Below are 26,745 nucleotides of genomic sequence, written 5' to 3'. Positions count from 1 at the left end.
GCATTTTGTTGAAGGACCATGCTCCAACTGCAACATTTAGCTGTGGATAGCCTCCCTTGCTTTTCATGTAGGCATGGGCATGACTAATGAAAACAGATTTTTAACCCAATGTCAGCTCGCTTCTGCTGGATTTGAACAAGACAGTATATATTCAGGTTTAGAGCTATGTCATCAATTAACTTTCATTCTCCTTACCATTAACGCATCCTTACACCTTGTCTTAATTTGGATGATTAATTTTAATCAAGGTTAATGAAATTCAATATTTCATAGGCACTGCAACTTCTACTCGTTCCGTTCCCCTACCCATGAGCATCGTAGGGCGAGCATGTCAGAATGATTAGTGACATCGTCATAAAACGCTCCCGGTGGAAATAGTGCTGGGTTCTTCTCATTCACTGTATTTGCAAGCTGCCTTTTCAAAATAATCACACAGAGGTAACACATGAATTGGCAGGTTCCTGGTCAAGGTAAAAGTGCTGTATTTTGAAGGACAGGACCAACGCTTTTCTCACTACACCTCCGTCTGTAAATCTGCCAGAGGAAACCTATTAATTATCTCCTAGAAGGACCTTTCTAGCAGGCTGGCCAGCACTAGCTGTCACTTTTTATGAATTCTTCTCCACTGGTGCACTTTGAGGAGGGTCTCTGCTCCAATATTTGGCTGTAGAAAAAGTTCTTCCGCAATTCAGCCCAGTTTTACGACCTCTTGGATTTCCAGGAGAAGCAGCTGAAAGGGAGCAAGGGATTTGGGTTTGCTGAGGTTGTTTTAGATTTGCGGTTGTTTTTTTTTTTCTTTTGATAGCTAGCTAAGCTTGGAAGCCAACTATACTAAATGTTGTGAGCAGAGGCGAGGCATATACGTCTGCTGGGAGAGCATTTAGTTGTTCTCATTTATTTGTATTTGATGTTCTTTCTTTATGAGATTTTGGACACAACTGATGGGTGTATGTTTGTTTCGTATGCAGGAGAGTGCCAAAGCTGCCCTGAAGATGAAAGACTGCCAAATGACTGACCGCACAACACAGACAGAACACATGGGGCCAGAGGTGAGACACACACTCTCTCTCTCTCTCTCTCTCTCTCTCTCTCTCTCTCTCTCTCTCGCTCTCTGTTTCTTTCTCTTTCTTTCTCTCTCTCTCTCTCACTCTCTGAGACACAAACAATGCATTGCACATTTCTATCACTGAAAATGTGCTTTATGTAAGAACACCTGAACCTACAGTGTAAGATTACCTATCACTAAATGAAGCTCAGTTCTAACAAAAGCCTTGATTGCAAGCCCCTTTCTTCTCTGTCCTGTTACTTTGTTGTCCTATCTGTGGCAGTGTATTTTATGCTTAGCCACAGCTCCCATCTCTCCTCCGTTCTTTCCTCTCTTTCTCGCCTCTTTAAGAGCATCTTTTCACATTGAGCTAAAGGCCTAATCCATCTTACTCTCTCTAAAGATGTTGTACTGCAGTGACATTCATATTATAGTCCACTGCCTGCACCTTCCCCAAATCCCACAGTGCACAGAGAGGGTGCTGTGCTGCATCCTGCCTGCCTGCCTACCTGCCTGCCTAACGCCCTCAGTTGACATGGCCTCTTTGGCTTCACTAGGGGCTGACAGTATGGGAACGCAGCAGATTTAATGGATGACTGTCTAAAAATGGCTGCCTGTAACAAAAACAGGAGCAGAGTTTGGGGTGTGTTTCTTTGTTTCTTTCTTTTAAAACACTTTTTCATCTCCTCTTCTCCTCAGAAAGTTCTTTTATACTTTTAATCCTGCTTATAAAGTTGGCAAGAAACGCTGTTAAAGGGGGAATGCTGTGTCATTGTGTGAGCAAGTGGGTGGTGCACAATACCCACACTAACACACACGCAACAGATAATGTTTGACTTTTCTCAGGCAATGTCAAAGTGCAAAATAAGTGCATTATTTGCACATAACAGAAAAAAAACAACTTTCCCTTTGTTGATTTTCATTTATGTGTTGCTGAACACCAAATAACTTTTCCACTATTGTGACTTAAGTTATTTGCTACACAGAACACTTAATATTATTTTACTTGGATTCAGAAATTCAGACAAAGAGTGTAATTTGCTCTGTAGCAGTAAAATGGTTAATATGAGGATACTGATATCGTCCTGATGTCAATGCATGCATGAACAGCAGTACATCTCTGCCTGCACTGGATCTATAAAATTCTAGTACAAAGATATTGTTTGGTGATTGTTATGATGATGATGATAATGATGATGATGATGATGATGATGATGATGATTATGATAGTTTTGCAGTGGATTAGAATATGGAGGAGGGTCATGAACTGTTAATATAAAATAAACCAACACAGTGAACAGCTATGATTCTGCTCTGCCACATTATGTTGCTCGTTGCAGCCACAGGTTTATTGCCACTAAAATGCGAAGCTTCAGGTGCTACATTTACCAGTCCGCCGTGGAAACAAGGAGATGAGCGATGGTCCTGCCTGTTCTCTCTGACTCAGAGAAAGAAAAAAAGAGGGTTTAATTGTCTTCACATTTTTCATGGAGCTAAGTGAAGTGTCAAAGTCTCCAAACGCTGTCGTGATTTTTACTCCATAATCTTGCAGCCTATAACAGAGCCGTTTGATGTGTGGACTTTGTTTGGTTATTATGTGACATCCTGGTGGTGGCGGAACAAGATCTGATTAAGGTGTTCACAGTGGATCTGGTGTGTGTGTTTATGCTTTAATATTGTGCGCCACTCACATTATATATAGACTGCAAATGGAACACATACTGTACCTGCCATCCTCAGATTGCAATAAAGAGATTCAATCAGCTAAATGGATAGGCCTTTGCAGTATATGTGCAAGCTGTTGTGGATTAAGGTTGAGGAAGCAGACTTGTTAAATTTATTGTAAAACAGTAATGAATCTATATTTTGGTCATGCATATGCAGTAAATGTGTCTATTGTTTGAAGCATGTAATACAAAAGTGAAATAGACAAGGAAAACATGCATATTGTAACAGGTTTGTGTGAGTTTGGAAAGTTCCATGTGGGTTGTGTGTCCACAAACTAAAATCTTGAAAACAGATCAGATCTAGGTGCACTTTGTGCAGTGCAGTCTTGACCAGGTCCACACAGGCCGACTGTAAATGGCCAAAAATGCAGTGAATCTTGACACCAAAATTGTAGTGCAGTGCTGGTTGTTAGTCTCAACCCCCCCGGTTTTGACTGTGTGGTGCATGGCAAGTCATCAAGACAGGCGCAGGCAAGGAAAATACCTCACTGCATCTCAGGAAAATGCCACTTTGCTGACTGCATCTGCATGAAGTTTCAGCCTTGAATCCTATCATTTTACCATAACTGTCAGCATTCTTTATTTTTTCTTTTTTTCTACATTTACATTTACAGTTTCTTTCTTTCACTTTCGCACACACAAACACATTATTACACTCACACATTACACACATGCCGAATAAGTCTGCACTGTGCTCCGTTTGCAATCACTGACTAATGCATTTCTCATAATGAATCCTGAAATGGCCTCACGTAATTGTATGTTGGTACTGGAGGCTGAAGCAAGAAAAGGTGTGGGTTTGCGTGTGTAGTTTGTGTTAGTGTGCAACTTTGTATGCATGCCCATGTGCTTGTCATTGCCTGTGTGTGTCTGCCTGTGCAAGCGTGTGCATTTGTGTTTGTTCTGTGAAGCAGCCATTAGTCCTGGCCTTGGACAGCAAAGTCAATAAAATTGCTGTTGAAAGTGTCAAAGTAACCTCAGTCAAAAAGGTTGCATTAATGCTGCAGGCATTAGAATGTCGCGGTTGTTTGTGTGTTTTTATGTGTTGTTGATGTGTGTCATGCCTCACGCGGCATGATTCGCACATTAGTTTGATGATGCCACTAACAGAGCATGCATTTAGTTGAACTGCTTTCTTCAGTCACTTTATCACTGTTTGTCCAGACGTTCTCTGGACATAAAAGAGAAGAAGTGGACTGGCATATTGAGAAGGTGCAGGGTTTTTTTTTCTGACATTCTGATTAATTTCAATTAATTTAATTAAAACGAATTTCACCTTGATTTGCCTCACCAGGAGGGTAGTGAGAGACAAGCTCTCTTTGCTCCTACAGCACTCTATATGAGGAGAGATCTAATCTTTGAAGATTCACTCAATTATATCACCTCTCTGATGTGAAGTGGTTTGATTAATTGGCGGGTAATCATTTGAATTCAAGTGGTGCCACTAAATGTCTCATCTACTCTGCAGGTGGAAAACAGCATGATATTAGCATGCCAGACATACAGTATTGGTGCACTTTAAAAAAAAGAGTCAGGCGATTCTCCAAAATTCTCACCACTGTCTCACTGGAAGTATGTTGGATTTTATTGTAGTATTCTCAACTAAACTCTGAACTCTTCTCATGAGTAGTGTTTGGTCAATTCCACAATAACATTATCTTCCTAATACACCATGTCCAACTTAAGAAAGTCTGGCCAGTACTCCACCGTATGGCATTGCTATTATAAAAGCAGTACCTAACCATAGAGGCTCCATATGCTCAGGCCCCTTGAGTGGATGGGCTCTTAATTAGAGGAGCAGCTGGCTGCCCGCTAGCAAGCTAGGCTAGCAGCACAGGTGACTTAACTCAGCAGTACCTACAGCATGTGTGGCCTGATTTTAGCCTCCCCCCTCCCCTCCCATGTGTGCGTGACTGTGTGTATGAGAGAGAGGGACTGAGTGTGTGTTGGTGAGTGTGTGGGAGATGCTGCGGCGTGGAGCAGGCCTATATGGGTTAGCTACCCCAGTGCATCGAGGACAGTCGGCTAGCAACAGAAAGTGTGTCTACAAGTGGGGCAGCTATTTCTGCCGCCTCTGCCACTTCAGGAGGTCGACCATCTCACTCATCCTCTCTCCTTCTACCTCACTCTCCTTTTCTGGAACGTCCTCCTACTTTTCCCTCACGCCGTCGTCCTCCTCCTTGTCTTCCACCTGCTTTTGTTCGCTGATCCCTGAAAGTGCAGAAGTTAGCTTTCAGAAGTTCCTCTCCTCTCCTCTCCTCTCCTCTCCTCTCCTCTCCTCTCCTCTCCTCTCCTCCTCACCCAGGTTTCCAGGGCTCCAGGAGTCCATCAGGGATTCTCCTGCCCTGGTTTCCCCACTGTCGGACATTCTGTCCTAGGAACAGCTCCTGGCCCCCACACTCTATCCCACAGAAATAAAACTTTAGGCCAACTTGCCTCAAAGTTCCTGTTTTATTCAGCTCTAACAGGGCTACCTTGGCAATTGCTGAGTTCAGAAAAGGTCCAGAAAAGGAGATGTTTGGATTACAGGGTGTGTGCCTCACTCCTTCACTGACAAACCATGCTGTGCTGTCAAATGATTGTATTGATTCTGAGTTCAAATTAAATGATTTCTTAGATTCTCTTGCTAGTTTTGACAGCCGCAGTCAGTAAATGGAAATTGACTGCATGCTCAAAGGTAATACCATTTTGCATTTATCACACATATTCTCCATTCCTCTTGCAGTATTTTTTCTTGATTTCTGCATACTTAAACGACTTAAATATGCAGTCTATTGACAAAACCTTCTGGCCTCTCAATCTACCAGATGTCAGTCCAGTCTTTTCTTGACCTTCTTCGGCTGTAAATGTAGCCAAATCTGGTTTTATGATGGCAGATTGCAGCAGTAAATGAGTGAGAATGAGGTGAGAAAATGGGACCTCTGCAGTGACTAAATGCAAAATAAAGCTTTGTGAATTTGATCTACAACCTTGTTTAAAATTTCAGTCCTCATATGTAAATAGAGCATCCATCAGCAGATGCAATATCTTTCCATCACTGGTTTCCTTATTGAATTATGGTATTACGGACAGTACACATTGGAAGACTTCTAGTGATTTTGACCCTGTGTAGGTCCCATACTAAAACAGTCTTTAGATACAATGTGTGCGGAACAGGGGCACTACATACCTAATAATATTCTGTGACCTCGTACAGAGTGCTGCTAAGTAAGACCCAGATATCCACCTGACAAGTGGCAGTTTAGTGAGAGAGCCAAACACAAATTGAAAAGTGTGGACCGACCCCCATTTTTCAATTCTGCACTTAAAGATTTCTCCACTTTCTGTCAGTGCGCCAATGTAGAGATGGCAGGTAGGGTGAAAGGAAAACTGAGAAGAGTAAGACAGACGGGAAAAAAAAGAGTGGGGTTAGGGAGAAAAGCCGAGAAGCTATTTTATGTCCCGCAGAGACTCTTAAGAGCTGGAGGTATGGTGGCTGTTTGAAAGTTTTTTAGAGGGGACTGAATCGATTGAGATTGCTTTCTTTCAGCAAGCTAATTTCATGGGCATTCTTAAAAGGAACATTTTATGGGAATCAAAAGCTCTTGATGGTTAGCTCACTTTCTCGCTCTGTCTTTCTCACTCTCTCCTCTGTCGTCTTCTATTCTCCATAGATTTATGCAACTTTTTTTTTTTGCCATCCTTTTTTTTTTCTCTTTTTTCCTCCTGGCTTCACACCCACCCCTCTCTTCATCCCCTCTCTCCTTAGTAGCGCCTGAAAAGATCGAGAGAAGCGGAGGGATAGCTGAGGATCGTTTATCGTCTGTTTGTGGGCTATTACATTTGAATGGAGAAACATTTAAGCAGATCATGCAGATTTTTCCCTCTTTGTCTCTGGTTGCCTTTTTCTCCTCTTCCCACCTGAAAAGAAGTGAGGCACGGAGTGACTTATTTTATGTGCAGAAGGAATCGGCTCTTTGGGCTCGATAGGTCGTTTCATATGAAGAATGACACAATGAAAAAAAGTCAGAGACCAGGTGTGTGTGTGTGAGTCCTAACTTGAATGGGGAAATGTACGCCTCTTTAGCTCAAGCCATCACTATAAAACATAAAATATGTATAAATACTAAGGTTAGTGAGTGATTTAATAGAGATATTTTGCAGATGGGGCATCAGTTTGTTGATGGGGGAAAAAAGAGCCAGATGACAGACATCTGACATGCAGCACTTAGTGGCAGCTACTAGATCTAAGACACACAATGAAAATATTATTTGAAGTCGCAAAATTCTTTGGTGCATTAAGTAAAACCAGCTTAATATGCATAGTTTTGAAACCAGGTGGTCTAAATAGCAGATTTTTCAATTTTATTTCCAAGACTGCTCACAGCTGTGGCAGATAAATTATCAGGTATAATTAGATATGTTTGAAAACTTACGACAACCGACAGCTCACGGCAAGACAGGGCAGCAAAAATAGGAGCTGGATAATCAGATACGTCCCTGTCTGACCCTACAGAAGACATAAGGTTGAGATGGAAATCTCTGAGCAAAGGATATGTTTACTCTGCTGACATTGCATCCCTGTGGAGGACAATCCTTTAAAGTTGTCTCGAAAAAAACAACTTTATTAAGAAAACAAACACATAGAGGCTCCCTCAGAGTTTAAAATGGAGTGTGTGCTCAACATCTGGTAAAACACAGCTCGTTTTTCATCCGATACAGCCAGCCTTGTGCTTTGGATGGTTGGACAATTGTTGTTGTGCTTGGATCTTTCCACTCAGTTTTTCAGGTCATGCCATCATCTGACATTATTTGCTAATCATCATGAGTAATGCATCCACAACTTTCAACAAATATGTGCTAAATGAAATCATGCATGTTGTAACTATCAGTAAATGTCACCACATGAACTGAGGTCAGAGTTTTTTCAGGCTTTTTTCTGGTTTTAAAGGTGGATAAAGTCTAATGCAAACAAACGAGCAGATAATCTGAGTTTATCCCTGCTGCATCGCCATCAATGCTCTTTAACAGTGAGCGGCTTACGAAGGCTTTCCTGTTGGGTGGCAGTAATATCACTTGTTAACACCTTTCAGCTGTGTGAAAAGTTATTGTCCAAACACTTGTACAAAGTAAGGCAGAACAGCCATCGATTCTGTTTCTTTGCCTTCCTTCTGGCCATGTTTTTATCCGGGGTTATTGATCCACAGTGTCAGGAGAAAGAGAAGGCTTTGCTCTAGCTTGCCTTTAACTTACTGTATGTCCACCTATTATGGCTGTTTGCAGTGGTGACACAGATCATGTTCAGCAGACCCCATTGAGAGAGCGCTCCTATCGAACGCCACTGATTGGTCTTGATGTGCCTTCCTGGTGCTGGGGAACCCTGAATCAACTTGTATGATGACATAGATCATATGAGCCTGCGTCATCAGTGCTCTCCACGTCTGTGCCAATTTAAGCAGGAGGGTGGAGGGTCCAGAGATGATTGTGACTATGTAGGTCTCCAACTCCTATTCCTGTAAACTAGATCGTTTTGTACAGCCGTACTGAGTAATGGTGCTACTAAGGATAGAAAGATAGAAAGAGGAGGAGATACGGGCTGAGCACGGGAGAGGCAGTTTTCTGCCCTACTTAGAGTCTTTATACATTTTTTCTTTTTATGTCTGTCAGTCTTCTTGTCCTTCCGTCTTTCTTCCTTTTCTTCTCTAAATTTTATGCTTTCCTTAATCCCTGTTTTCCTCCACTTTTGTGCCCCTCCATAAAAAATGCCCTTGATTTTTCATCCTTTCTCCTGCACATATTAATGCATTTTCCTTGATCTGATCTCTCTCCATCTTCATATTGCTCCCCCTTTCTCTGCCCCTGCCCCTTACCACCTTTTCCCCTCCACCCCCCCCCCCCCCGCCATCCTTCTTGTGTTCAGACTGCTTGTCCTTCATCTCAAACATTTACTTTTTCTTTCATTTCCTATCTTTCCCCACTTGCTTTCCATCATGTCTCTTCCATGTGTTTCTCCTCCATTCCTTTATATCATTTCGCTCCGCCATGCTACATTCTCATCTTTATGGTTGGCCTTTCACCTGTATACCTCTCCATTCACATTCCCTCCCTCCTGCTTCTCCCTCATCTCCTTTATTACCGTTACTCTTTCACCCTGCCTTGCCCCTCCCTTTCACTGCTCATCCTCTATTACATTTTCTCTTCAAGTCTTGTTAACCCTCTCCTCTCCTTCCCTGCTTAAGGCCAAGAATATAGTCTTGGGTTACGGCTTTTGAACATAACTTTTACTCGGTACTCAGTGTGGTGACTGATCTTTATGTTAAAGCGTGAGTGGTGTGCTCGTGCATTCACTTGTTCACGCTGTGGGAATTCGTGAACTCAAATCATTTAAGGGGGTGATTGTGGATAATTATTATATATAACTCACAGAATTATTCATCCAGCAAGATCATTCTTCTGGGAGTATGCAGATGATTGGAAATAGCCCTCTTTGTTGGCCAAACAAGAAAGGTCAGTCATACTTATAATACTTATTGTTATTAAAAAATGATTATTATTTCATGGGAATAAGGCTGTGTGCAGGGGAATAGGGTATTTTATTGTACGTTTATGTGACCATCAACTTTTACTGTTCAAGACCTCTTTCCATCTGCCTGCTAGGATTAGAGCTGTGCGTGTGTGCGTGCATGTGTGCATGCGTGCACACATGGGTGCCTGTGTGAGAGAAATTCTACTTAATGTTGTTATGTAACTGGTAGAGAAACAGTGTAATAAGGTTTCTTTGGATAAGCAGCTACCTGTAGTCATCAGGTATACTTTACAGTCCTGCCTCTATTGTCCAACACATTCTTTGTATTTCTTAAACTTTATAATCTGCACTGTAAATATGTTAACAGCATTGTTAAAAAAAAAAAAAAATTGTATATTTTATTGCCCACTCTTAAGGCCTTGAATTTTCATGCTCTTAAATACATGTCTGATCTGTTGACCTGGTTTGTGCCCTCTCTTAATGGTTCAGCCCTGCTGGTTGCTGCCAGGTCACGCTTTGTGAACAAGGATGGTCAGGCTTCTGCCATAAGAGCGCTCACACTATGGAACTCTCTGCCAATTCAATTCAGAAGTCTCTGGCCTTATCTTAAAATGTTTTTTTTCGGGAAAGCTTTTCAAAACATGCATATGTTTTATTTATACTGCTTTATTCCTATCATTGTGCTCATTGGCCTTTTTCTCATTTTATCTGCCATAATTGTTTTTATTTTTTATTTTGTAAAGCACTTTGTAACATTGTTAAGAAAAGCACTTTAGAAATAAAGTTTATTCTGTTTTTGTTTTTATTACTTATGTCACTGTGTAATGCTGCTTCTCTGAAGAGACGTTAAAATGAAATTAGTCAATAATATATGTAAAAACTGGCATGTGGTTTTACAGGGGTTCATGTCTTGGACTATCTCTTTGCTGGGTGCAGTGACTTCCTGGAGTGAGGTTGTCAGGCAACCAGCTGAGACTCCAGGAAGTCACTGCACCCAGCCAAAAGATAGTCTGGCACATGTCCTCCTGAAAAACCACAGCATGCTCTTTTATATGCTGGCATTGACTAGATTCATTGGGTTTTTCGATGATATTATGTGTTAACTAGTGAGCCTCAGAGGTGCTGCTAGGCATATTTTCGTGGGCAGAGCCTGGTTTGCTCTTTGCCCCTGTCCCCAACCTTTGTCTTAAGCTACGCTAAAAGGTTATTGGTTCTACCGACATGAGACTAGTATTGGTGTTCTCATCAAACCCTCGTCAAGAAAGCAAATACACTTATTTTCTAAAAGTCAGAGTATTCCATTAAAGGAGCAATGTGTAAGATATTGCCATTTTGGTTTAAAATGTTCAACAAATGAATTAACATTATCAACAGAATGTGAAGAAGCAACACTTCTGACGTGCTGTCAAAGATGTCGGTAGAGATATCTTCTGAAGTTACCATGTTACCAGCTAGCTGCTGCCTGTCCTGTCTCATCCTGGCCGGTACCGTTTCCCCTGTCATCAATCTGGCCTCCTTTGGTCTCAGAGTCTGTGTTCTGTCCTGATCTGGCTGTGTTCCCTGGATGAGCCTAGTTCTGTTGCCCGCGGTGTAAACACCAACAAATCCCTTGTTGCTCTGAGCTCTCAGTTGAGGCAAACTCCAGTCAGCAATTGGGCCTCTTGCTGCACGGTTAACTCAACCAGCTACCTAACAGCAGCCACGAGTTACAGCCAGAGATAACTCCAGCAAACAGAACAGGTCATTGACTGCCCCCTATTTGTTTGGAGCAATCTTGGGCAGGTGGCCAATCCTTACCCATTGTTCCTTTCAACAAAGTTTCCTTAACACTGTTTCTGTATACTGTGACATTTATTATTTATTTATATTTTTGTAAAATGCTGTAAAATAAGATGAACAAAACTAAATAAGCTATAATAAGATAAAGACATTGCTGATTCCAATAAGGCCCGTTTAGCAGTCAGAAGTATTGCTAACAAAAGGTTATGCAACATTCTTACTATAACAAATCATCCACACATTAAGGTATTAAAATTAATCATACAAGTGCTTACATTTTCACAAAAAGCCAGCTCTTGAGTCGACCTTCATATTGAGGTTAAAGACATATAATACTATTGGCACATTGATATGCAGTCAGCAAAATGTAGAAACCATATTATTAAATTACTGTTACAGTAGCAGGATAACAAATTTTCATTTAAATGCAGGTTAACACACCAAACGTGTTTTCTCTGGTACTTAAAAGAGGATGCAGTGTTTACTAATCATATTTCTTAATGCAGTTTTTGAATTCATGATAATTAGCAACAGTAATAGAGCATTGCCAGCTGGGACAGCATTAATATGGATAACATTGCTGACTATGTGGAGGAAACCACATGGAAAAACTGTTATTTGGGCATTGTGCAAATATGTTTGCACAGTTGCCTAAAATCCATGTCCTTGTCTCGTGGCTTCTAAACTCATTGTTGTGGAATCGGTATAACATTTGTAGTTTCTGGCAAGCAAATTGCTGTGTGGGTACATGAAGAACAGCCCTGTGTGGGAACGCGAAGAACAAACCACCATTTTTAAACCCTGTACTTTGCTGCAGTGTCACCCACTAGCTCTATTTTTTCTTCTGTTCATCAAACTGGTGTCACTGACGCAAAGCACCTTACACTGTTCATCAGTATTACAGAAATGAGGCAAGAATCCCCGTTCATTGTGTTGCATTTGCACATTGTGAGGCCTTTTAATAGACACTAGCAGACTTATACTGATGCTGTGAGGGAATGAATGCATGAATGAATGAATGAACTAAGCATGTGGGTGAGTCACAGGAAAACAGAAAAGTGTATTTGTTACAGTGACCATACAGATGACAAAATGAACCAACATTCATCTTTGTAAGCTGCTTTGCATCAGTGACAGTGTTTATATCTGTTCACTTTGCAAAGACCGGTTTGTAGTTATTTACAAGTAATGAGAAATGACAGTCTGCCACTGATAAATGCACTTTAGGGGGCAGCCAGTGCTGGAGGTTTGATTTATGATTGCTGTGAAGTATACCAAAGGAAAGTGTTGCTTCTTCCTATGATCTAACAACAATCCCTCTTTGTCTCCGTCCCCTCTGTTTTTTTATTGGCTACTCTTTGTGTCAACATGTCTTCTGTTTCCAGGGCATCAAGGCGCATGGGAGCGCCACTTTGTCGTCAAGGAGACAGCTGAGTGAGTGTCTCTGTTCTGATATCACCTGACTGGACGTGACTGTGTCTTGTAGTTGTCTACCTCAATGTACCGTGCTAGATGGGAGAACAGGGGGTCTTTGTACTGAGGCTTGATTAATCTACACGGCTCCACAGGCTGATTAAACTCTCATCTGCAATTGTTTTACCTCACAAATCAGCTAATACAGTGCGTATTCCATTGGTTTTGGAGACCCTGAGTGTTGTTATGATTTACACACTCAAGCTCTGTATTAATTAATCACTAATTTAAGTTGAATATGCTACAATATCTGCTGATGTTAAATGTGTTGACAAAAGTCCTTCAGGCAATGGAAACAGAAGATACTGTTATATCATACCCTTGACAAGCTTGACCCACGTTTGTTAAAAGAGATGGCTCAAAAGTGCCACAGAATCCACTGCTGGTTATGTGAAGTGAAATGATTGTGGATAGGTTAAGATGAGCCAGTTTTTGTATTAATCAGTCCTTGTCTGGAGACCCTCTGAATGAGGAATGCCACCTGCACTGCCTTGTCCTGTTATGTAGACAAGAATGCTGCCTATTGTACCCAACTTAAATAATCCTGCCCAAAGTGATGGTGACCCTAAAGGATCTGATGCCAAGATCTTCTCTTTTCTGGTTTAAGTTGATGGAACAAAACAGCCCTGTCTGTTGGAAGTCAATGTAAAAGCCAATGTAATATTTTCTGTGGTTTAAGTCAGACAAAAACAATCTCTGTTCAAGCATTAGTCAGTGGTACAGATGATTTTTTTTTTTTTTTTTTTTTTTAAATTGTAATTCGATGGTGCAGACCACTTCTGTTATAAGACAATGATCTTGACAAATGAGATGGTTTCAGATACTGAACGAGGTGACGCACACTCCGGTCTGCATATTCTCTAAGCCCAGCATTCAACTGCCAAATCAAGCACACCTCAAAGATTGTAGCTCAGGTGAAAAGAACCAAAACGTGTATTTTGCTCCAATATGCTAACTGTATTTATACATCTTGTATTCATCAGATGCTATTTGCACTGTCCAGTTCTATAAAGGAGACTGGCACATGGCTTCCTAACAACTAACCAACTAATAAGGGATTTGCAGATTTCAGTATGGAGTCATACCCTGGTTTTAAAGGTGCACTTTATTTTTTCTTCCTTTTGTTGGATTGTTTTTACAAATGGAAATTCACCAACTGCCTGCCAACATAAAAAAAAAAAACCCACTGACATGAGCTTGTTGTAATTTTGCAGTGAAAATAAGGGCTCATGGTATCAGGCTGCAGACTGTATGAAAAGTTTGCATTTTAAATACCATGGTGTGAAACACTGCACAGAAAATGTTATGTTGCAGGGGAGTTCAGGAATTTCCTGAAGTGAAAACGCCTCCACGGAGGAAAACTAAACAAAGTGTTCTTTCTTTCTCATGTCTATTCCCTGCTTCCTGCCTACCCACCCGCACTGTATTGGATTGTACTGAAGTTGAGCTTGCATGCTTTCGGACTAAGAGCACTGACATGTGAAAGCAGTGTCCCTGCCTTCCTCTTCCTCTGTGAACTTTAACCCTGTCTGTCATTGCACTATGAGCTGTAACCCCACCTGTCACAGCACTAGATAACCTTTTATTGACCCTTGTGACTGTTGACCTTACCCATACAGGCTCTAACCACCCTTCTCTCAATCACACTCACTTAACACACACACACATACACACACACACACACACACACACACACACACACACACACACACACACACACACACACACACACACTCTCACATTCATGGACACAGACATTCATACATGCACACAAAGACCAGACTGCACATACTCAATAAGGACACATCTAATGTTAACCATAAATTACAATGGACCTGTTTCTGTGGTTTGCTCAGATTTGTGTGTGTGCGTGCACACATGTGCTTCTCGGGGAAGTAACCCCTATGTGAAGGTTAAAGCATAAAGAGACAGAAAGAGCCATTAGAGCTTCATTTGTTTGCTCCATTTGCGCAAGGGCACCTACGCACTTCCATGCCTGTGTATGAGTACATGCTTGTCTGTGTGTGTGTGTGTGTGTGTGTGTGTGTGTGTGTGGTTGAGTTATTTTTGCACAAACATCCAGATTTGCTGCAAGAAATCCGTCATCACCCGTGTGTGTGTGTGTGTGTGTGTGTGTGTGTGTGTGTGTGTGTGTGTGTGTGTGTGTGTGTGTGTGTGTGTGTGTGCTTGCGTGTGTGCTTATGTGTGTGTTGGTCATTCTTTGTGCTCATTAAACTCCTCAAGGACTGACAGTAATGCTGTGCTGTTGAATTATTAGTCACTTCTGGACCTGTTGCAGGGCAAATACAAATGAGCTAAACCTCATTTATTCAGCAAGGTGGAACCAAGTGTCAACCACCATGGCTGAGCACTGAAGGCAGAAAAGCCTCATGATGCAGTTCTTATGATGTCCACAAGATGCTTGTGCCAAAAAAGACACAGACTACATGTACTGTGAGTCAACTGAAAAGACCCCGACTTCTCTTTAGAAACACAAAATCAGTATGTTTTTTATAGCAATGGCTAATTGCACCTCTTTATGTGTGTCTTGGTGGTGATTTTGCAAATTAAAGCTCCATCAAGGAGTCATCAGGGTTAAAGAGTTTGGGGCCATGTTTGCCTCTCAGGCGGTGGCAATCTTCTGTGGTGGTTTCTGCTCATTCACCATAGATAGAGCTCCCCTTCGACTCCACCAAATTTGGATTTTCCATCCTCCAGATGAATATGAGTGTGACACTGAGTGGTAAACCTGAAGTCTGCTCTACAGTCTTAAAACTCAGACTAAGTGAAGTGTTTTGCAGTGCCTCATAAAGGTCGGACAGAGGAGGCTCTACAGGTGGACCAGAGCTTTATGGAATATTGTGAATTAATTTGAATTGTAAATACATGGACTCTTTATAATTAAGTGCCTTGCAAACATACATGTGCATTTGTAGGTTGCTAAGCTAAGTCAGTGCTTGTGTTTGTTTACATGATTGTGCAGTGGTGGGGTGGTCCGCTGTATCGACATAGTGGGAAGGGATAGCAGGTGGAGAGAGTGAAAAAGTGTGTGTGTGTGTGTGTGTGTGTGTGTGTGTGTGTGTGTGTGTGTGTGTGTGTGTGTGTGTGTGTGTGTGTGTCTGAGTGCGTGGGTATGCAAGCCTGCCGGTGGCACTCACGCCAAGATGAAAGATTCCTTTACCCAGGTGGAGGTTGCATGCTGGAGGAAGTGTTGCGTGCGTGTGTGTTTTGCACATATGTGAGTTGTCCCTTCTGGGGTTGAATGAGAGCAAGAATGACTCCTTATTTTGAGTGTTCCAGCGTTCGTGGATGCATGTGTGGATGTGTCCCGACTTTGATCCTCTATTTCAGGTACCCATTACGGTTCCTTAATGCCTGCCTCAGATGGGCAGAAAAGACAGTACAGATGTCGGGGTGTGCGCATCTGTGGATGTCGTTTCCAGCTAGGGACACATATTGTCAAGGTGCTACTGGATACATTCTACTAGCCCCTGCCATCTGCAGGTGGTACTTGTCGGAGGAGATGGAAGCCAAACCATTCCCAACAACCACATTGCACTGCCATACAAGAACCTCAGAGGTGGGAGCTGTCTGTGTGGGGGGTGTGTGCGTGTATGTTTATGTACACGCATGAGGCCAGCTCCGATGCTGGCTAGCTGCCAGAGCACTTATCTAACTCTGATCCACAGCGCTTCTCGCTGTGACTCCTAATTATAGACAGAGGCACTCAAACAGACACATATACACACAGTCTCTACATGCTCTCCTGTGTCCCATTCACACTAATGAGGCACCCTCCCGGAGGAGGTACCCACACTCCTCACTCCTCTCTGCTTCTTGATAGAGGCCACCAAGACCACCTCCTCTGCCAGCCTCCCTCCAAGGCTTCTACCCAGAGAGAGAGAGAGACAGTTAGACTCATGCGTGCGTGCAGAAAGACACAATGACATAGAGAGGGAAGATTAGTCAGAGGTAGGAATGTAACGAGAAAAAAAAACTTGATGCTAAAAGAAGTGTGAGAGCTGGAGAAATACAGCGAGAAATGGAGCAAAAAAAACAGGGGATGAAAGAAAGCTGCCGTGGGGAGCAGAGGAGATGAGAGAGAGGACTGCCAAGAAGTGAAGAAGCCAACAGATAGAGATCGTGATGAGGGAATGGACGGCAGGGGACTTGGAATGGCTTGTGAGAAGAGCAGCGAAGGAGGAGAAGAGAGGGAGAATATTTGTTCTGTTTACTTATTGAGATCCAGGATGCATGATCACAATCCCTCTGCAGTCCCACAGGCTTTCTCTGCCCCCTCTATCTTTCTGTCTCCCTTCCTCTCCGTGTTTCCTCCTTCATTTCTCTCTGTGTTTTCCTTCCTCTCTCTTTGTCCTCCCCCCTCCTCCCATTGTCATATCACAACATGGTGAGCATGGCACTCAGTCAGATGCTTAAATCCTTCAGGATTGGGCTCAGGTTTCATTAGCATGTTATACATCACTGCAATATGTTGCATTCAATAAAAATGTCTTTTCGCTGAACACTGAATGACTTACTGCCTGAAACCCAAATCTGGATTTGTTTAGGTGAAGGCAACTCCTGTTTACAGATAGTCCAAGCTTTAACAAGCCATTTACAGCTTCCCAACACATCTATTTTAAATAACAGCTGTGCTTTTATCATGAGCTCAATGATTTTTTTGGCATTGGGGGAAAAAGTCTTTTCAAATGAACAAAAAGTAAGCCACAACAATAAAGTGTGTTTAACTTGCTTTACATGGTCTTTAAAGCTCGATGTAACATTCACAAACAATCCATAATTTCTTGTCTAATGTGCTTTAAATGTGCCTTCTTCCTTTGCCCTCTAAATAACTTTATCAAGGTAATACCACTCCTGCTTACCAGCCCTTACTTTTATACGTAGTGCTGACAGAGGAGAACAAAGCAAACAGAACAGGACAGGACAGAAGGGACTGTGGTGGCTACTGCTGCGTGCCTCTCATCCCAGCTAACCCCACCTAGCCCCAGGGGCAGCACAGGGGAGAGAGGGGGCTGTCAGCAGAAGGTGTTTGAGTGTGGGTTTGTGTGTCAAAGAAAGAAGAACAGAAAAAGAGAGAGTGTGTGCATGTGTTTGTGTGTCTCTGATCTGTGCCCCCATGTATGGCTCTCTCCCCCACGGGCAGGGCAGAACGGCGCAGGGAGGCGGGCACCTAACTGGGCACAGATGGCAGCAACAGACAGGGATGGTGGCGGCATAAACACGTTAATAAATAATTATCTGAAGAATGACACTGGGTACACCAGAGTAGGCGGGAGGGGCACAGAAGGACAGGAGGGGAGACTGGGAGGGAGGACAACGGAGGAAATCGGAAAGATGAGGAGAGGATTTGAGAAGGCCAGGAGAAAGAGTGACAGAGAGGGTAAAGGAAGGGGACAGGATGGGAAGGGAGAGGGAGGCGAGGAGAGAAAGCAAGTCAGGAAAACTAGGAGAAGCAGTCAAGTCCAGGCGAAGGAGATGAAGGTCGAACAGAGATAAAATCGTATGAGCTAAAAAAACATTAACAGCTGTTGACACTGTATGAGTGGTAAAACCAAACAAAGGTGAAACATGCGAATCTTAAGCTGCTCTTTCCAAGAGTTCAGTGTCCACAGATCTTAAGTCCAGTGGTAGTTTGAGCACCAATGTTCAGCAGCTGCGGCACAACCTCAAAGACTCAATGTTCTTTAGCTTTACGTGTGGAGGTCTTGTAAAGGAGTTAAAAAGATTGGACAGGGTTACGGTGGAAACAAAATGGAGAAATCAAAAGGAGAGTATGAGAAGGAAATGGAAGGTAAAGAGAGGAGAGGGAGGGGACTCAAGTTCAGCAAACAAAAAAGCGACAAGGTGACGGATATAGATTCCTTAAGATAGGAGAGAGAGTAAGGATGAGGGGCGGTAAAAATGGAGGAAAACATGACAGAAGAGGGAAGAGGGAAGAGGGAAGTCGACTACTGCACATGGAAAGTAGAGGTGAAAACAGTGCTCTGCTCAGTGATAAAGATGTGAGGCTCTAGGACGGCGAAGCATCCAGTGCGTGTGTGTGTGTGTGTGTTTCTTACCAAGTGTGGCCCGAAGTGTGTGTGCACAGCGTGCACCACAATACACACGCATTGTGTGTCATTTTGTGACCTATAACTGCTCTTATCGGTAATGAACGAAGAGAGGTCTTTCCTGCCTCTTGGCTCCCTCTCCTCTCCTTCTCAAACTCTCTGTCCACCCTCTGTCCCTTTTTTTCAGCCACCACCTGTTTCTCTTTCCCCTCTGTACTTTTTACTCTCCTTCATTTTCTCTCTCTCCCCCCTTCTCCTCCCAGCTCTCCAGCTCTCAGAACCAAACACCTGTGGTCAGATATTAATTTCTTTGAGTAGCAGGTTAACATAATTAGGGGCCCAGAGTTTGACTGAAGTAGATGTGTGCATGTGTGTGCGTGCACACCTGCTGGCTCTCAGCCCCTTTAGATATGTTCCAAAAGGTCGAGACCAGATTAACATTTTAAATCAGCAGTCAAGAGGAATCCCTCTCTCTCCTTCCCTCACTTTCTTCACTCCTTGCTCATTTTTTGGTCATGTTTTCCTCATATGTAATCTTCCCTCTATTTGACGCTACAACCACACGGTGTTCATCACTGTATCATAAGTTTGTTGTTTGCCATATTTTCTCTTCACTGTGCAACCTTCCTTGCATTCACTTTGAATGATTCATTCATAATGGTTCCCCAGTGCTCATTGGATAATTTACAGCTTTTAAACATATCAAAGAAGTGAGTGCAGCACTGAAATGGCCACACTTGTGTGATTATTCTTTCTAATTAGAGACTTTGTCCTCTGCATTATTTTCTTTGTGTGCCTTTGATAGAAGCAGAACATCAGTACATGGCAAAGGCCATATGGCTTTTTGAGCACCACCAGGGGTGTATTTACAAAGGGGTTGACTCTACATTATTCATGATAGAAAAAGAGTCAGTTTTGTGTGTGAACGGACTAGATATTCCATCAAATTAACATGTATTTGTAGCAAGAGAAAGGTTCAGAAAATGGAAAAGGAAATCATTGAAATCATTTCCTTAACCAAAGAAGGAACATAATTTCAGCTGCAAACTCTTCCAGAAAAAGTGGTGGCAACAGTTTTTGTTCATTTAGGCAGAGAGAATGACAAATAAGAAAGAGGGTCCCAGATGACAACTGCTCTCTTTCAAACATCATTGGATGTAATCACAGAAACTTGTGTTATGAGCACTTGCAACCCTGAGGTTTCAGCTTGCTTCTTTGTGGAGGATGGGAGCTGCATTCTGGTTGGCTGGTTGGCTGCTGTCCATCCCTACGTGCAGTATGTTCCATGCACTCATGTTTTCCACAAATATGCCTAAATTTGCAGCCTTTGTCACTCAGGTGGTTAGCTCATAATTAACTCAAGCAGACATAGTTGCATGCTTGTCATTTTATGTTAAAGGTTTCCACCAATTTTGAGCTTTTTAAATGGCAGCATATTTGTCATTTCTATTTTTAATTTTAGCTACAGTGATTTTTGCGCCTATAATATAAAAATATTGCTGAACAGACTAAAGTACTGAGTGTGTCTCATCACCTATATATAGGGTATGAGGCCATTTTCATAAATCCTAAATTGAGCTGGCATCTCCACTCCTTATCCTGTCATCCTGGTCTTTGATCCTCCTCTCATCTGCCACCGTTCTCCTCTGTCCCTTTTCCAGACCTCCTACTGTCTTGGCATCCTCTCCAAGTGCTGCTTCCTTTCATGGCTCCTCTTTCTCTGTCTGTCTGTCTGTCTGTATGTCTGTCTTCACTCTTATTCCTCACTTCCATTTTCAGATCAGTATCACTCCTGACAGTTTTATTGTCCTGTTTTGTTTTATGAATTGATGCATGTGTTTATGTGATTGTATTATCGTGCATGTTTGTTCTTTATGAATGGCTGTGTGTTTGTGTATTTTAGGTTTGGGGGGGTAATGATACAGACATTACTGCTGTTAATGAAACCTTTCCAGTATAGTAGATTCAGTTTAAACCCACTTCTTAACATACTGCTTTTTTTATACATGTATAATAAAACAGGTCATTTTCTTTGGCTGCTATATTTCCTTTGGTGTATGTGGCATGCACACATACAGTACACAAACAGGCAATCACAGATCTCTAATGGCTCTCTTACTGTCACATGTAATCACTTCATGGTGTTGACTCTGCACATCACAAACAAGTTCAAGTACACTTAGTCTCTTGAACGCTCCTCAGAATCAGCACGCTTTAATGCAGCTGTGTTGGAAAAGCTTGCTTATTTTGAGTCTCTGTTGTCTGTGTGTCTGTGATGGTGATGTTTTCTTAATAGTAACACGTGTAGAGCTTTTAGTTAATTCAATGGGAAGCGTCAGGTCCTCAGTCCATGTGCAGGATTGTGATGTTCAGTGTTGTGTTTGTTTCCTGCCTCACTCCAACACATCTCCATGCTCTCAGCCCATGTTCATCTGTGTGCCTGTATTCATGTGTGAGCATTCCATGCTCATGTTCCATCTGACTCATCTCATTGCGCCATTTCTCTTGTGTCTTCTCTTATGTTTTTTCCATCTATACATGTCTACCTCCATTTGTCCGGAAGCAGTAAGCAGCATGGTATGACGGAGGAATGAAACAGGTATGGGTGTCTGTGTTGGGTCAAACTACAAACCTGGGTCTGAAATTTTTTTCTTCCAATAAATCTATGTTTTTTTGTTATTGCATTCCAGCTATATATTCAGTATTTTATATCAGATCTGTTATGAAGGGCACCATCATAGAAAGAAGGTATGAAGTCCATATGAATATCTTTTTTTAGCTTTCCATTATTTTTTGTAATTGATTGATCTAGTCTGGCAGCCCATAGACTACGTAATGGTCTATTCGCCCTCTAGGCAGGGATAAGCTCACAACTGGCCCAGGTTTGTATGTGCCATCTGCCATCTATCCATCATTTATCTAACCATTCATTGCTTAGCCTGTTTCTCTCTTCAATCAAGACAGCTGAACATTTGATTTACCTTTGTTATGGTAAATGTGACCTCGTGGGTGTATTCCAAAGCAATCTAATTCTATGTAGGTCTCAGTGCTCTCAAGTGACTCTCTCATCCCTGCCAAGTCTCCTCTCCTCTCTTCTCCTCCCCTCTCCCTCTCAAAGATGGAAATAAAATTCCATCTGTATAGTCTAACAGCATGCGTGAGGATACAGAAAAGAGGAGAAAAAGGGAGAGGACAGTGATGATTATAGCAAAACAGCCACAAAACTATCGAACTAAACTATTTAAACACTTTTTTTCACCTTTCATTGACTGGAGTAGTGATTCAAGTTGGTCATTTCTAGCTGTAAAATAATAAAAGCAGCAACTTTCAGTAATTCTCTCTGACGAGCTCCACACTACATGTCAGTTGAAAAACAACGTTTTCTAGCTTGATAGATTTATTAACTGAGACACCAGCATCATCAGCTGTCTCTCCTAATGCAATGTGAAAATTAGATTTTGATGACTCTATCATGTCAAATTTGATGTACTGAAAATAACCATGATAATCAGCATTCATCATTTCTTGTTCATTCCTAATCAGCAGTTATTATTTGTTGTCCGTCGTACATGATTCTCTTTTTGATTTGCAGAAATCAATCTGTTTGACTCAGCAGTGATTTGCATGCCCTAACTACCTGTCTACAGGTAATACATACTGAGTGAAGCCACAGGTTGTCCATTTTGAGTGATGGCAGGTGATTTGCATAACTGTGATTGCATTGCCCTGTTTGCAGAATTGGGTGTCATATCTCATCTCGGGTCAAATTTATCACTATATCTAAATTTGTGTTTGTTGTTGCTGCACTTTACACATTATGCAGCATTATATGTGAATCAGATGTACCTGAACACATGAATGAATCAAAAGGATTATGTTTGAGTTGATATGTTATTGTGTGATTGCTCCATGTTATCTTTGTCTTGGATTGATCACACTGGAGCCAGTTCTTATGATACTGTCATCGGCTGAATGAGATGGTGGGCTCAGGCAGATAACAGTGTCCTCTCTGAACATTAGCCTTTACTGGAGGAAACTGATTTTGCTCTTCAGTTGTCCAGTCAAGACACAGAACAATGCTGGGCAAGTGACCTAATGTGGAAAACATGGAGGATTGTAAGGGTAATCTGTTTGGAGCTCATTGAATCTGCCTGTGGTGGAAATATTTCACCGCTGAGAACAGACCCAGGGGCAGGACTATTGTGAAGGGTGGGGCATTAGATCTTTGCAGGCAGACACAATAAATTGGTACTTTGAATTGTGCTATCAAATCTAGGCCTATTACATGTGTGGGCTGTAGCCTACAGCCTTACAGATACATAACAGTAATGAAAATGAAAGAAATTGTATGGGCTACCTTGAAGATCATGATGAGTATAATGGGGAGCATGCAGCAAATTCTGCATTCAGTAGGATTTGTCACATCCAGTATCACTGGCTGGATGTGACAAATGCAAAAAAAAAAAAAAAAAAAAGCAGAACAATGTAGAGCAACAAACACAATGCTAGACAATGGTAGTCAGCTTTCAGACAGCAACAAAGCCACTAAGTCACTCTTTGAAATTAGAGCGGGGGCATTCGATTCTCTCCTTTAGAATTAGATTGGATCAGAGGGAGATAAAAACTGAGGTCACACGATATTAAGTTGAGAGTGTTTTGGCCCTCGAAGCCCTCAGTTCCCCCTGACTCCCCACCTCCGCCGACCCCATCGTCTTAGTGCAGGGGTTGATTGATCTCCTCTGGCCATATGAAGATACATCAGTCACTTTAGAGTCTTTTAGAAATTAAAAATTGATTGATTGATCCAGCCTCATTATTAGTAGACTGCGCATTGAGCTTTAAGCAGATAATTTCATGGGCAGTTACTGAAAGGTGTGCACCTGCGTGTGTGCATGTGTGCTGTCACGCTGATGCATCTGTGTGTGTGTGTGCGATCTTGAGTATTTGCTGGTGTGGAGATGTTTGTTGGTGTGTGAGAGTGGGCTAACAGCTGGTGTGTCTCAGTGTGTGGGGGTCTCGAGGGGAAAAGACATGAGATTATCCTTAGAGCACAACAGGAAGCTACTTAAACTCTCCTTGAAACTAACCAAAGACTTCCTTCAGCTAGAGTACACTTTCCTGGGTATGAGGGATTCATGCTTGCTTCAGCCTCAGGTGTGCTCTATTTGGTTATTTATTCTGGACTTTGTTGTTTAGCTGGACAGTGAAGCTCACTGCAGGCGCTTTGTTTGACATAGCAAAATATAGCTCAATAACAAGACAAATAATTCCTCAGTTTTATGTTGTTTAACTGGCAGGGACATGGAAATGATTTCGTAGCATTCAATAAAACAGGATGTACAAAATTATGATAGAGCTAAAACATTCAGGAATGGCTAGCCAGCCAGTGTGTCTGCATGTTGGTGTGTTTGCCTACGGGTGGAAAAGGCGAGTGGGTTCATAATATAGTGAGATGTGTTCTGATTTGTAGCATAACACACACACACACACACGCATGTTAACTATTGTCTATCAGTGCTCTTCTCTCCCCCTCTCTTCTATGCACGCTTGCTCATTCCTTCATTACTGTGGTAGACCAGGTCTTTATTAATGAAGAGACATCTGTTTCATGAAAGCAGAAAGATGCCTGGGAGAGAGAGGGATGGGAGGGTGTCTAAAGACGAGCACACGCAGAGAGCAAGAATGAGAGAGGACCAGACATGGGTGGTGGGTGGTTGCAGGGGGATTGAGGCATAGTAAGAGAAAATAAGAAGGCAAAATGAAAGAAAACAATGAGGAAGAGATGCCCAATGTTTAGACAAGAGTCTCATAAAGATTGATAAAGTGTGGAAATGGGGCCCTGCTCATGCTGTTTTGTGTACAAATCACATATACACATCACATATATCATCATAAAAACACCTACCACAGACATACATTCCCTCACAAACACACACTGCACTGAGCTGTATGAAGTTGTAAAGCATTTCATTAATCATAATTATGCCATGTAGCATGGATTAGTGCAAAAACTGCCAGCTAAGAGCTGCTTTTAAATAATATAACAGAATAGAAAAGAAAAGAATAGTCAGACTGTCTGTCATGCAGGACCAGTTTGAAATTGTGCAGAAATTAGAATTCAGGGTTTAACATTAAGGCGAGAAAAAGGAGTTCTGTTAAACACTGTTTAATGTATTGAATAAAAGTGTTAAGTTATATCAGAGGCTCTATTTTAAGAGAGCAGTGGCAAAGAACAGCACAAAGCACAGGGTCATGTGCACACAAGGACAATGAGGGCCTATCTAAGTGTACTTGTTCCATAGATACAGCACCCTGTGCACCAAAGCACGGGACAGAATCCAGCAGAATAACTGTGAATTAAAGGGATGAGGTGATTAACTATTGTCCCGTCAGCCCGTCACATTGCTCTTGTCATACGTTCTGGCAAAAAAAAAAACTGTCAAAAGGACAAAACTAGCTCCATAAAGGATCGCAAAATACAAATTGTCATCTCCAAGAAGGAACATAATGTTGAAGTGTAGGAAGAGTAAAGTTTGGAGAGTTTAAAAAGAAAAGTGAACATTTTTTCCTGGTCTGTGTGTGTCTAATGCATCCTAATGCATCTCCTTCACCCAATGTTTGCAAGGCATTAACTGGCAGACGACCAAGTTACCCAACCGGTTAGATGCTCTCAGAATTAGAGATGTTCCTGTGGTCACTTTGCAGCGACCGTGTGTTGATTGTACATGATTTAACCAAAAGTAACCACAGTGGTTCATCATGTGTAGTGTTGCTGCCCTTTAGAGGCTGCAAATGCAACACACATAATCTGATCTATTGCTGTTACATGGCTGTAAGACTGAGAGGGAGGCTTTTATACAGTCCAAAAGAGTAGACTAAAACTGTCATTCTGTCACTGCAATAAACTTTAAACTAATCCAAATGTGTCTGCTGGTTGGAGAGTATAAACATATTTATTCTCATTCCACATTATTAAATTATTGCTGCACATCATTCTGTCACTGAACAGACCAGTTTTTTCATTTGCATGAACTCCTCCTCTGTAGCACCTCTCTTCTTACTTTGAAATACCAAACAAATAGTCAAGGCATATTTATAGGTCATGAAAATACCAACATGTTGTGATACTTTGACTCACTATCCTGTCTTGTTTTTACCTGTCTGGGAACTTTTTTTTAGTTTGAGTTTGTCATTGCTGCTATTTTGACCTTGCTAGTAGTCCAAAGCACAACTAGCCACACACATTTGCTGATATGTTAGCAAGTGAACAACAAAAACAGAATAATTTAACGGCCAAAATTAACCATGCATTGAATCGTGTGGAGACAGCCAGTTTGTACTTGTAAAAATGCAATAAATTGTTCACACCTATTGTTATTCAAGTGCTGCTGGCCTCCATTATAGCTGGCAGGAGGTGTGTTACATTTCCTGAAAGTCCTTTTATAGAATGAATTGAACTGGACGTTCACAACTTCCATTCACTATGGTCCTTAAAATGGAAGGAATAAAACAGATCAGGGTAGAGAGCCTATAAAATGTGAAACAACAGCAGCATAGAACAAAGTAGAGCTGAGTGGGCCAGCAGTGAAGCAGTAATGTTTGTGCTTTTACCCTCAAATGACAGATACGGTAGGAAGTAGAAAGAAAAGAGGAAAAAGGATGGAGAGGAAACAAAAACAAAACAAATAAAGTGAAGGACGAAGAAAGAAAGTGGAAAAAGAGATAATATGAGGACAGTGCAGCGTTGAGGTCAGCCATGAGCGCAGAGGTATCACACACACATGCGCACACTCAACGGCCAAGGTCAGATAGAGTCACAGTAGGATCACAAGGTCCCTGCAGAGGACCAGGTTATAACTGACAACTATAATTAGGCTAATTAGTGCAACAAAACCATCATCACAGTGGGTAATGACCTGGGCCGGCCAGCAAGGGTGATGGATGGGTAGATGGATGAGAGAGTGAGAGCGAAGCAGATACACAAAGGGTATTAATTAGGGTACGGCTAAGGGGAATGATGGATGGATTAGTGTGAGAGCAGGAGAAAGAGATAGACAGGTTGGCATCTGTGCACGGGGTCATGGGAAGAGGAGGGGCAGAGGTGTGGATGTGAGGCGCAGAGGTTGCCTATCAGACACCTTTGGT

At 42.0% G+C, this 26,745-nt stretch overlaps 1 protein-coding gene across 7 annotated transcripts in view; it reads left to right on the top strand.

Moving 5' to 3' along the window:
- Nucleotides 1–26,745, top strand: part of ccser1 (coiled-coil serine-rich protein 1) — a 119,858-nt gene that overhangs the window by 61,256 nt on the left and 31,857 nt on the right. For 3 of the 7 annotated variants that reach the window (XM_076730616.1, XM_076730617.1, XM_076730623.1), the window contains exon 10: nt 969–1,049. In XM_076730616.1, the coding sequence (XP_076586731.1) occupies nt 969–1,049 (81 nt within the window). Of the gene's footprint in view, nt 1–968; nt 1,050–12,441; nt 12,491–21,166; nt 21,200–26,745 lie in introns of all 7 variants that reach the window. The other 4 variants (XM_076730620.1, XM_076730621.1, XM_076730619.1 and 1 more) reach the window with 3 other exon arrangements.

Source organism: Chaetodon auriga, chromosome 5, assembly GCF_051107435.1.
Source record: "Chaetodon auriga isolate fChaAug3 chromosome 5, fChaAug3.hap1, whole genome shotgun sequence".
Lineage (NCBI taxonomy): Eukaryota > Metazoa > Chordata > Actinopteri > Chaetodontiformes > Chaetodontidae > Chaetodon > Chaetodon auriga.
The sequence above is the reverse complement of the archived record's forward strand: the minus strand, read 5'-3'. Positions and strand labels throughout refer to the sequence as shown.